Raw genomic sequence first — 13,300 nt, 5'->3', positions numbered from 1 at the left:
TTTAATTTTTGCCACAGGACACGTTTCATATCATCATATTAAATTGAAGAGTGTATTTGAGTACTTGTTCGCCCAATTATGGAATATGGAGCAGTACGTTGGGATCCGTACAGACAAAACCAAATCGATTCAATAGAAAAGGTCCAACGCAAGGCAGCAAAATATGTCAAAATGGGGAAGGGACATGGTGAGGAGATAGTGAAAGATTTAGGGTGGGAAGTTCTCAAATCAAGACGACGAAAAACCAGATTCACCGCATTGTTTAAGGCACAAATGGGACACAAAGCATGGACCGATATCAATGCTAGATTAGCAACATCATCATACTTAGGAAGGACTGATCATATTAGGAAGTTTAAATGTAGAAAATAAAGAACGGACGTGGCAAAATTTTCCTTTGTTAACCGCACAATAGTAGACTGGAACAGCTTACCTGCGGCAATCTTTCAGGGTGGTCCTCTTAAAATCAATACATTTAAGGAAAGGTTGAGAAGATTAGACTGAAAATGTAATTGGAGATGTAGTGTAATTATTTAAGTTGTCATGTAACTAATTGAGTTGATATATAATTAATTAAGTTGATATGTAATTAATTAAGATGATATGTAATTTAGTTGATATTTAAATAAATTAAGGTGATATGTAATTAATTAAGATGATATATAATTAAGTTGGTATGTAATTAATTAAGGTGATATGTAATTATTTAAATTGGTAATAGTTGGGTGAAATAGAAGTACTTATAAGTTAGATTTACTTTTACTTATCGTAGGCGTTATTATAGAATAGTTTTTATTTATAGTCCTAGGTTTATTGCATTTACTATTTAAAGATTTACGTTTATTTTATTTTATTTCATTTACGTTTATTTATTTTATTTCATGTAATTGTAATTATTGTATATTATATATCACTGCCACCGGGTGTATACCCAATTGTAGTGTTAATACATACATACATACATACATTACATACATACATACATACATACATACATACATACATACATACATACATACATACATACATACATACATACATACATACATACATTTCCAAAGTAATATAAATCCACTTTTTAAAAAATTCGAGCTAACATATTTCTTGCATTCTCATAAGTCCCCTTTATCATACTACTGACAACATTGTGTTTTCAAAACGGTGTAAATCTGGTCTACAAATGACTTTGAAAATTGTGTTTATTCCCAAAGTGTTGTTATTGCTCCGCTCTTTTATTTCTAATACATCTTATTCCCACTTGGCCAATAGGAGCGCTGCTTCCTGTCACGTGAACCGCGTCACAGTAATGGCTGCTTCTGTTAGTTGAGTGCATACTATATGTGGAATCCAGTGTTCATATCGCTAGATATTGAGAATTATGGCAATTTTTGATGAAGCTATAACGCAACACCTAGGTTGTTATGCGAGGAAAAGATTACGAGAACCATCAGAATGGCATAAAAGCAAGGAGACGTCCCGGAGATGTGGAAGAGATGGTAGCGAACCTAAAGTATCTTGTAAACAAAGATTGACGCTGTCAAGCGAAACGATTATTACAGAATGGCATAGTGAGATTTTACAGTTTATTTTATAGTGATGGCACTGCTGAAGTGGAACAAGATAACTTCATAACTTATAATATTTTAGTAAACAACAAAGTTGTACGTAGTAGCGGTGCTTCGTATGCGTTCAGTGGTTCAGAGAACGTCCAAGAAAAGCAAAGAAATCATTTGATTGTTTAAATAAATTTATAATTTACACTATCATTCTTTGTTTCTTGCTCATCTTTAATAAGTTTACTTGCGGGTCTGATGTATTTTGTCGTATGAAAACCTATGAATCGCAGAGATCGAATACCTACTTGCTTACGAGTGCTTCCGAGATTCAATATTTCTCCTCTGAACCTCGCCGAGCCAGCTTCTGGACTTGTGTATACATTCCAAATCTTTATGAGAAGTTAGCATCCATTGCCCTTTGTTGCTAGCTGTCACTTCGGTCGCTAGTTGTTACGAATCCTCTACCAAACAACCGAGGACAACATGTACTCAGTAAACCATGAGTTGCCTATAAGTTCCGTCACATGAAAATACTGTGCATCCAACTAGACTGAACCTGCCTTTCGAGATATCCAATTCCATTTCCTGATGCCGGTCACAGAGAGGCTCTTTGAGCCTGGGCTACTACTAAGGTTATAAGCAGGGAACGGATTTATATGGACTAAAAATATATGAAATATGTAAATATATATGTAGTTATTTTTACCAAAATATGGAATTAAATATGGATTTTTACCAAAATATGGAATTAAATATGGACTTAAAATTATAAAAAAATGACTATGTACGTTAAATATTGGTACATTTTAATCAAACTAAACAAAAAATATAATGGACGTACCTTATCTTCCAATGTAGTTTCAACAAAACACAATTTTTATTGTCTGTTACCATAACAATAGGTTACAAACATTTCTTTCAAGTGCTGAAAAGTGAATCTTCTTCTATTGTCTCTGAGGATAGATTTATACTGACTAAAAGAGCGTTCGACGTCACAAGAAGTAACTGGTACATAATTCAATTTCACAATGTCTGCTGGGGATAAGTCCAAGTTAATCTTCACTGTTGATTCACCACTCATCACAGCAACAACCTTTTGTAGTTCTTCATATCCAGGGTTTTTTGAAAGTACAGTGTCCACCTTAGCTCTTACTGCATCTGCAACTTTACCTCTACCACGATTCAGTTGTTCCACAGTACTATTTATAATTTCAAAACTTTCAGATAGTGAAAGGTGCCTATTTTGGAGACTTTTGAGCGTTTTTATGATGCATGAAAATGTATGCTGAATGTGAGCTAAGTCATTCTTCACACTTATGTCACAGGTAACTGTTTTCGCAGTATCAATTGAGACTGCATCTTCAGAGTCCAATGCAAGGAGAACATTGTTAATAGAGTCTATATGTTCGGCATAATATTCAACTGCTTCTAGCCATGTACCCCATCTAGTTAAAATTGGCTTTGGTGGCAATGGAATTTCAGGGTACATTTCTTTCAACACGTTAACTCTACTGGGAGCTTTGAGAAATACTTTTTTCACTGATGAAATCAACAAATCTACTTTAGGGAAATTGTCTCTGACCACTTCTGCCACACGATGAAATGCATGCGCCACACAAGTAAAATGAGTCAATTTAGGATATACAACAGATAATGCTTGTCCAGCTTTGACCATATAAGGGGCAGCATCGCTAATAAAGAATAACACATTATCGTACATAATACCCTTTGGCCACAGGATACCCATAGCTTCGTTGAACAGTTTAACTATAGTTTTGTTATTGCACTTTTCTAGAACATCACAATGTAAAAGAATTCGTTCAGAATATTGTTCACTTAACAAACCGATAACTACATTACCAACAAGTCTACCTTCTTTGTCGGGAGTCTCATCAATGGAAACCCAAATTGAACTATCTTTAATTTCATCTCTTATCTTCTGTATTGTCTCATCGTAGATGGATGGAGCATACGTCTTCCTAAGTGTTGACTCATCTGGGATTGTATGTTGAGTATATTTTTCAAGGAATTCCCTGAAGACCTTATTCTTTAGTTTGTAGAGAGGAATATCAGCAGAGATGAGAGAACGGCACAGGTCGATGTTAAACTCAGATCTTACATTCGATGTTGTTGGTTGTGTTAAAAACAATTGTCTCTGCTTGGAATTTAGTTGTTTGTTGGCCTGATGTTTACTAGTTGTAATGTGTTGTTGCACCAGGAACTTTTGTGTAGATGATACTGCACACTGACACAAATTACAAAATAATATTTTATTGTCAGTTGATAAACCATCTTCTTTAAATTCTGAAATGTAACTTGTTAGTTTTGATTTTAAATTGACTGAATGACGTACTTTTGGCATATTTACCGTCTTTATAGTATGATTTACAAAACTGAACCTATGTGTACTCTGACTGGCATTTAACTGTTGAGCTGCACAACTGAAGTCTGTTAAAAATTTTAAATTAAATTAATACAGTTTTGTAACTTACTTTCCCATTGTTGATAGGACTGCTAATTTTCAAATAACTCTGATGTTAAAGGGATTACTGAACATGTGTTTAAATCTCTATTGTTGAAATGTATTTTTAAAAGTTAATGGAATTTTGTTTTGTTTTATTGTTAAACCTAATATAATATGGACTGTTTTATATGAAATATGGAAAATATATGGAAATTAACGAAAATATGTACTAAACTCTAAAATATGGAAAAATATGGAAAATAAAAGTAGGATTTTTCAACCCTACACATTGTGAAACATAAAGATAATGCAAAATATAAATTATATTAGCTTTATAAGTAAATATGTATTTACATATAAATCCTTTCCCTGGTTATAAGTGTGATGTTTTGTGTATTTGAATAACCTCATAACAATTTAAATATTAATGAACGCCGCTTTCGTTTTAGCGTCATCAAATTCGTCATCATCTTCATCGTTGTCATCCATCACATTCTACTTGTACATCAATATCTTCAAAGTTACCACCAAATTCTACACACTTCATTACCTTCGTCATTCTAATATCATTCGTCATCGCCTTCATTGTCATCACTTTCTACATCATCTTCATCGATGACATCTCATTCTTCATTATCATCTTCATTGTTACCATCGCATTCATCCGTCATATTCTTCCTCTTCATAGTTGTCATCGCATTCTTGCCATTAAATTCACTATCTTCATCGTTAACACAATGTTCATTATCTTCATCAGTGTCATCACAATTTAGACCATACTCACTGTTTTCTTAACATCCTCCGTCATCTCAACTGCTCTCGTCACATTTTTGTCATATCCACCGTTATCAAAATCTTCCTTACAATCATTGTTGTCACATTTCTGTCATCTTCATTGTTGCCATCACAGTCTTTATTATTTTGATCGGTCTTATCATATTCTTTGCCATCTTCATCGTTGTAATCACAGTCTCCACCTTTATTGTTTTCATCACATTATTCATCATCTTCATCGTTGTCATCAAATTCTACGTCAATATTTTCATTGTTATCACATTCTTCTTCACCTTCATCGTTGTCATAAAATTCTACGTAAAAATTTACATTGTTAGCACATTCTCCTTCATCTTCATCGTTGTCATCAAATTCTACGTCAAGATTTTCACTGTTATCACATTCTTCTTCACCTTCATCGTTGTCATAAAATTCTACGTAAAAATTTTCATTGTTAGCACATTCTCCTTCATCTTCATCGTTGTCATCAAATTCTACGTCAATATTTTCACTGTTATCACATTCTTCTTCACCTTCATCGTTGTCATAAAATTCTACGTAAAAATTTTCATTGTTAGCACATTCTCCTTGACCTTCATCGTTGTCATCAAATTCTACGTCAATATTTTCTTTGTTATCACATTTTTCTTCACCTTCATCGTTGTCATATTCTACGTCAAGATTTTATTGTTGCCATCACGTTCTTCGTCATCCTCATCGTTGTAATCACAGTCTCCATCTTTATCGTTTTTATCACTTTATGCATCACCTTCATCCTTGTCATCCATTCTATATCAAGATTTTGACTGTTATCACATTACTATACTAACTTCCATTATTCTATAAGATATAGGAATGGAGGGAAAAAATGTTGAATATTTCCAAAATTTTACTGCTGTAAGCTGTACCTAACCCCTTAAACAGTTTTTTGTATTTCCCCAAAACTTGTAAGGGCTTTCTTAAAAAACCGATTCAAATATGTGGATAGATAGATGGATTTATTCAATATTATACATACAGATGTACTTACACTATCAGAATTTTCTCTTAAATCCAATGCACGGGTCTTTTGACCGTACGTGTTTTACAAACCAAGTCCTACTTTGTAGATTTCACCCCTTCACCTATGATTAGATCCAACCACTCTCCAAAAGAACACACAGATTAAAATAAAAATGGCACAAACAAAACACATTATATAATATATCCTAACCTAACATACAAACAGGCATAAAAGTGTATTATACAATAGTTACCATTATCCCTTCGTCAAATATAAACAAAGCTGTGAGACAGTTTAGGATAGCTGTACGTATACACTTTTTTCTTTATTTCAGTAGGTTATTTTACGACGCTTTATCAACATCTTAGGTTATTTAGCGAGAGTATGAGATGAAGGTGATAATGCCGGTGAAATGAGTCAGGAGTCCAGCACCGAAAGTTACACAGCATTTACTCATATTGGGTTGAGGAAAAACCCCGGAAAAAACCTGAACCAGTAACTTGCCCCGACCGGGAATCGAACCCGGGCCACCTGGTTTCGCGGCCAGACGCGCTAACCGTTACTCCAAAGGTGTGCACACGTATATACAAACAGATGAAATTACGAAAACCACTTTTCGAATGATGATGGTTACGATCTCGTAAGTTGTTCTGTTACAAATTACGTGGAGGAATTTCGAAACGGGATCAGTATGACACAACCAGCGCTTGAGTGTCGTTATGCCGTTGTTGCGCTGAACGATAGCTGCACGTTCGTTTCTCCAGAAAGCTATTTACGCTACGATGAGATGCACATTTTATTTCCTTTCTAAATCTAATCTGAGCGTTGTTTTCTGAATGACAATGTATTGAGGAGATCTCGATCCCGTCGAACGGAAAGTGAAAACATAGCAAAGTTCACGGGCAACCAGCAAGTCAGTGGAGTCGTGCCTCGGACTGCATCTGGATGCGCGGGTGAGTACTGCATTCGTGCCGGCGATGCAGCGAGCGCTGCTGCAAACAATAGGCTGCCTGCAATCAAATCGCTGTTCACACAATGCGACATGCTAGCGTTCATCACGCAACCTTCATCATATCGCGCGCCAAGTCACTGAGCTTCGTTTCCAGTAAATAAATCGCATGGGTGCGAATTAAGATTTCTGATGAGGGGGGGGGGTAGAATCATAGACAGACAAACAGACAGACAGTTAGATGGATGGATGTATGGATAGATAGGATAGATAGGAAAGATGGATTAGATGGATAGAATAGATAGATAGATAGATAGATGGATAGATGGATAGATGGATAGATGGATAGATAGATAGATAGATAGATAGATAGATAGATAGATAGATAGATAGATAGATAGATAGATAGATAGATAGATAGATAGATAGATAGATAGATAGATAGATAGATAGATAGATAGATAGATAGATAGATAGATAGTTAGATAGATAGATAGATAGATAGATAGATAGATAGATAGATAGATAGATAGATAGATAGATAGATAGATAGATAGATAGATAGATAGATAGATAGATAGATAGATAGATAGATAGATAGATAGATAGATAGATAGATAGACAGACAGACAGATAGGTATATAGGTAGATAGATAGATAGGTACCGTAAAGTGGGGATATTTCGGACGCAGGGGTAACATCAGACGGTAATTCAATTTATCATATTTTATGTTGGTAACACCAGTTCTTAGCATCTTTTCCGCGCTTTTTACTATGTTCGTATGTTTCTGCACATTTTTAAAGACCCATTGGTGAACTGGTGTTACCAACATAAAATATGATAAATTGAATTACTGTCTGATGTTATCCCTGCGTCCGAAATATCCCCACTTTACGGTAGATAGATAGATAGATAGATAGATAGATAGATAGATAGATAGATAGATAGATAGATAGATAGATAGATAGATAGATAGATAGATAGATAGATAGATAGATAGATAGATAGATAGATAGATAGATAGATAGATAGATAGATAGATAGGCAGGCAGGCAGGCAGGCAGGCAGGCAGGCAGGCAGGCAGGCAGATTTATTCGTTCCATAATATTCTTACATTTGCTTTATAGCATAGAATAAAGAACATGTCCAATTCTTACATTTAACATATAAATGCAATACATATACCTTTCAGGAGGCCGAGACGAAGATGGGAAGATATTAAAATGGATTTGAGGGAGGTGGGATATAATGGTAGAGACTGGATTAATCTTGCTCAGGATAGGGACCAATGGCGGGCTTATATGAGGGCGGCAATGAACGTCCGGGTTCTTTAAAACCAGTAGGCCTAAGTAAGTATAAAATGAAAATATGAAATATGTACAGAATTAATAGTTTAATACCAATAATATTTTATGCAATGTAATGTATTCACCATTTAATAGTATTAAAATATTTACACCGTACTGTGAAATGTCAAGAATTCATCTACAGAACAGAAAGTGTGAGATATTAAGTAATTTTTTAGTTTTACCTCAAATAATGCAGGGTTTTGGCTATGATTCTTAATGTCTTCGGGAAGACTATTGAACATTTTTATCGCCATGTAACGTACTCCCCTTTGATAGCAAGATAAATTTGATGATGGCGTATGAAAATCCATACATAAAATTATTATTATCCTCATTCGATACGGCTCAACGCTTGGTCGCACTGAGTTGCTTGTCTTGCATCTTGATCATAATAATAATTATATCCGTGAGCAGCCTTATGATAAGATGTGTAATTCCTAAGTTATTGACTGTTGTCAGCTTGCCGGTGATGCTTACTTTATACTTTATAAAGTATATTCGTATTAAAGGAATTATATTTTGTGAGGGGAGATAGAAGTTATCCCTGGCAGGGATGTTAATATGAATTTATGAGAGGGAGATAACTTTGCAACAGGGGGAAAATCCCTCCACTCCCCCGTTAGTTTGCACCCTCTGTATGTACAACAATGGCTTAATTAAAGACGTGGGGATCTGTAGGCAGAGAAATTTGTGGTAGGCCGTTGAAGAATTCAATCTATTAATGTAGCTATATTTACTTGTTACTTCCTCGTTAGAAATAGTATTTTTATACTGCAAAAATCATAGGGAGTTTCGTAATACAGGTTTTTTTTACCTCCGACGACGAAAATACGGTTTTTTGACATGCCGTTTCTCTGTTTGTGTAAAGCTAATTCGATTTCTTCCAAACTACTGGACTTATTTTGCTAATAGCCTGTGCATTCCTGCCAATTTATCTGAAAATGATGCACACGAAACATAACAATTTTAGTAAAAATTTATACAGTGTATTTCAAATGATAATGAGCAAAATGGCGATGAATTCGAAATTTAACCCAAATAGTAGAGCTTTATGTAGAATTATCACACGATTTATTGGGAATTTTGTCGGAATCCGCTATCAGCGCCTTTCTACTACTACTACTACTACTACTACTACTACTACTACTACTACTACTACTACTACTACTACTACTACTACGATACTACTGCTGCTACTACTACTGCTACAAGCTACCGGCATAGCTCATGCGGTAGCTGATCCGGAGTTTCGCTCGGGTGTGGGTTCGATTCCCGCTTGGGCTGATTACCTGGTTGGAATTCTTCGAGGTTTCTCCAAATCGTAAGGCGAACGTCAGGTAACGTATGGCGTATCCTCGGCAACATCTCGCTACGAACAATTCCATCGACGCTAAATAATCCAGTAGTTGATACAACGTCGTTAAATAACCAAAAAAATTCTACCACAAGCACTGATACTACTGCTGTCGCTAATAAAACTACTAATACTACCGGTACTACTGTTGTTAGAGCAACTAATAATATTATTGCTACTTAATGCTAATATTTCTGTACATATTCAATTATAAATACTACTGCTGCCCATACTACTCACACTACTACTGCTGCTTATGCTACTAGTAACTACTACTGCTGTTCATAATACTATACTTCTACTGCTGCTGCTCGCTCATACTACTAGTACTACTATTCCTCATACTGGTGCTGATCATACTACTAATAACCACAACTGATGTTCATAATACTATACTACTACTACTGCTTTTCACTCATACTACTAGTATTTGTGCTGCTCATACTACTAGTGCTGTTGTTGCTCATGCTACTAGTACTGTTGTTGCCCATACTACTAGTACTGTTGTTGCTCATACTACTAGTACTGTTGTTGCTCATACTACTAGTACTGTTGTTGCTCATACTACTAGTACTGTTGTTGCTCATACTACTAGTACTGTTGTTGCTCATACTACTAGTACTGTTGTTGCTCATGCTACTAGTGCTGTTGTTGCTCATGCTACTAGTACTGTTGTTGCCCATACTACTAGTACTGTTGTTGCTCATACTACTAGTACTGTTGTTGCTCATACTACTAGTACTGTTGTTGCTCATACTACTAGTACTGTTGTTGCTCATACTACTAGTACTGTTGTTGCTCATACTACTAGTAGTGTTGTTTCTCATACTACTAGTACTGTTGTTGCTCGTACTACTAGTACTGTTGTTGCTCATACTACTAGTACTGTTGTTGCTCATACTACTAGTACTGTTGTTGCTCATACTACTAGTACTGTTGTTGCTCATACTACTAGTACTGTTGTTGCTCATACTACTAGTAGTGTTGTTTCTCATACTACTAGTACTGTTGTTGCTCGTACTACTAGTACTGTTGTTGCTCATACTACTAGTACTGCCGTTGTTCATACTACTAGTACTGTTGTTGCCCATACTACTAGTACTGTTGTTGCCCATACTACTAGTACTGTTGTTGCTCATACTACTAGTACTGTTGTTGCTCATACTACTAGTACTGTTGTTGCTCATACTACTAGTACTGTTGTTGCTCATACTACTAGTACTGTTGTTGCTCATACTACTAGTACTGTTGTTGCTCATACTACTAGTACTGTTGTTGCTCATACTACTAGTACTGTTGTTGCTCATACTACTAGTACTGTTGTTGCTCATACTACTAGTACTGTTGTTGCTCATACTACTAGTACTGTCGTTGCCCATACTACTAGTACTGTTGTTGCTCATACTACTAGTACTGTTGTTGCTCGTACTACTAGTACTGTTGTTGCTCGTACTACTAGTACTGTTGTTGCTCATACTACTAGTACTGTTGTTGCTCATACTACTAGTACTGTTGTTGCTCATACTACTAGTACTGTTGTTGCTCATACTACTAGTACTGTTGTTGCTCATACTACTAGTACTGTTGTTGCTCATACTACTAGTACTGTCGTTGCCCATACTACTAGTACTGTCGTTGCTCATACTACTAGTACTGTTGTTGCTCGTACTACTAGTACTGTTGTTGCTCGTACTACTAGTACTGTTGTTGCTCTTACTACTACTAGTACTGTTGTTGCTCATACTACTAGTACTGTTGTTGCTCATACTACTAGTACTGTTGTTGCTCATACTACTAGTACTATTGTTGCTCGTACTACTAGTACTGTTGTTTCTCATACTACTAGTACTGTTGTTGCTCGTACTACTAGTACTGTTGTTGCTCATACTACTAGTACTGTTGTTGCTCATACTACTAGTACTGTTGTTGCTCTTACTACTACTAGTACTGTTGTTGCTCATACTACTAGTACTATTGTTGCTCGTACTACTAGTACTGTTGTTTCTCATACTACTAGTACTGTTGTTGCTCGTACTACTAGTACTGTTGTTGCTCATACTACTAGTACTGTTGTTGCTCATACTACTAGTACTGTTGTTGCTCGTACTACTAGTACTGTTGTTCCTCATACTACTAGTACTGTTGTTGCTCATACTACTAGTACTGTTGTTGCTCATACTACTAGTACTGTTGTTGCTCATACTACTAGTACTGTTGTTGCTCGTACTACTAGTACTGTTGTTGCTCATACTACTAGTACTGTTGTTGCTCATACTACTAGTACTGTTGTTGCTCATATTACTAGTAGTGTTGTTGCTCATACTACTAGTACTGTCGTTGCTCATACTACTAGTACTGTTGTTGCTCATACTACTAGTAGTGTTGTTGCTCATACTACTAGTACTGTCGTTGCTCATACTACTAGTACTGTTGTTGCTCATACTACTAGTACTGTTGTTGCTCATACTACTAGTAGTGTTGTTGCTCATACTACTAATACTAGTTGCTACAAAACGGGAGAAGTGGTCAGTGAAATTGGTAGACATCAGTGCTGATAACGACCTGTATTACTAAGGTAAAAAAAAATTACTGGTGATTAATATTTTTCGAGTTTTAATGAGTGATCAATATTAGTGAACTAGTAAAAGATCAAGAAAAGAGCAAGAGGATCTGTGTAGTAGTACCAATTAAATTAATATCAAGGCACCAGAGTAATGAAGGTGTGAATAGTACGAATTATTTGATGGTGAAAATAAGTTTTTATAACAAATAGTGAACTGAATAACGAAGCGGCTGTAGAAGTGAACTGGTGTAAACAGTAAGGTATACGTCAACTAGTGAATAAATAATAAATAGCAATAATAAGGTAGGATGAGTATTAAATAGACGATGGACTGAGCAGCAAGAGGGGAGATAGCTACTGGGATTAGGGTAGTTTTAATAAAGTATACTGCAAAGAAGTGTAACTTGTAATGATTGTTAATGGTGGCACCGTATTCGTGAAAATATGAGATTCACCATTACATGTAAGAAATGCTGTGACGAAATATATACCATATTTGTGATATGCAGTAAAACTAGGAGAACCATAAATTGAATTTATAAAATAAAGAGTGAGTTCCTTGACTTTAGAGCGGACGAGGAAAGTTGCAGTTTTCCCTGCGTCAAATATTTTGTAATTTAACTTTTTAAATCTCATCGCAATGAAGAGAAATCACGTCACCCGCCTGTTAGCTTTATTACACGACAGAACACAGCCGCCAGTGTTTACTGGAAAGGGCAAGACAACACATTCGCTTGGACCATACAGAATGCAGTGTGTAATCAAGTGCCTCTTAAAACATTTATTGCATCTTCGTTCGCTTTAAATCACTACAGAGTCCAGTGATGACTTGACGTTCCGTTCTCCAGTTCCGGTTTTTTCTTCCTCCTCAAAGACGCTAGTCATCCGTTCTCACAGTTTCGCAAATGTCAAGTTTATGTTTCTCTTTGAAGACGATTCATTACCGGCTGATAACCTTCCCATGTGAAAAGATTTGAAAGCTCTCTGTTGTCATGAAAGTCGTATAGCTTTCAGGTGATATTCACACATCATCAACAATCACCAATCTCTCACAGATCATTTTTCATGGTATTCAAACAGTGCAAGATGCTCGGACGTTACGAAACATAATAAATCTTAAGGTCCATGACAATAAGAATTTAATATGTTAGCAAGCATATTTTCCGTTAATTAAATTACTTAATAATAATAATAATAATAATAATAATAATAATAATAATAATAATAATAATAATAATAATAATAACTAGCGAAATTTAATTAAGTCTTACAATTTTATTTTTTGTA

At 35.5% G+C, this 13,300-nt stretch overlaps 1 protein-coding gene across 1 annotated transcript; it reads right to left on the bottom strand.

Annotated features, from left to right (window-relative positions):
• Positions 1-5,016: 5,016 nt before the first annotated feature.
• Positions 5,017-11,531, bottom strand: LOC138709435 (uncharacterized protein DDB_G0283357-like). The gene is made up of 3 exons (XM_069840199.1): positions 10,680-11,531; positions 10,457-10,565; positions 5,017-5,465 (listed from the first exon to the last, which is right to left on the bottom strand). The coding sequence occupies exons 1-3, from the start codon at positions 11,529-11,531 to the stop codon at positions 5,017-5,019; spliced, it is 1,410 nt and encodes a 469-aa protein (XP_069696300.1).
• Positions 11,532-13,300: the final 1,769 nt, after the last annotated feature.

The sequence above is a fragment of the Periplaneta americana genome, chromosome 1 (assembly GCF_040183065.1).
Source record: "Periplaneta americana isolate PAMFEO1 chromosome 1, P.americana_PAMFEO1_priV1, whole genome shotgun sequence".
Classification (NCBI taxonomy): domain Eukaryota; kingdom Metazoa; phylum Arthropoda; class Insecta; order Blattodea; family Blattidae; genus Periplaneta; species Periplaneta americana.
The sequence above is the reverse complement of the archived record's forward strand: the minus strand, read 5'-3'. Positions and strand labels throughout refer to the sequence as shown.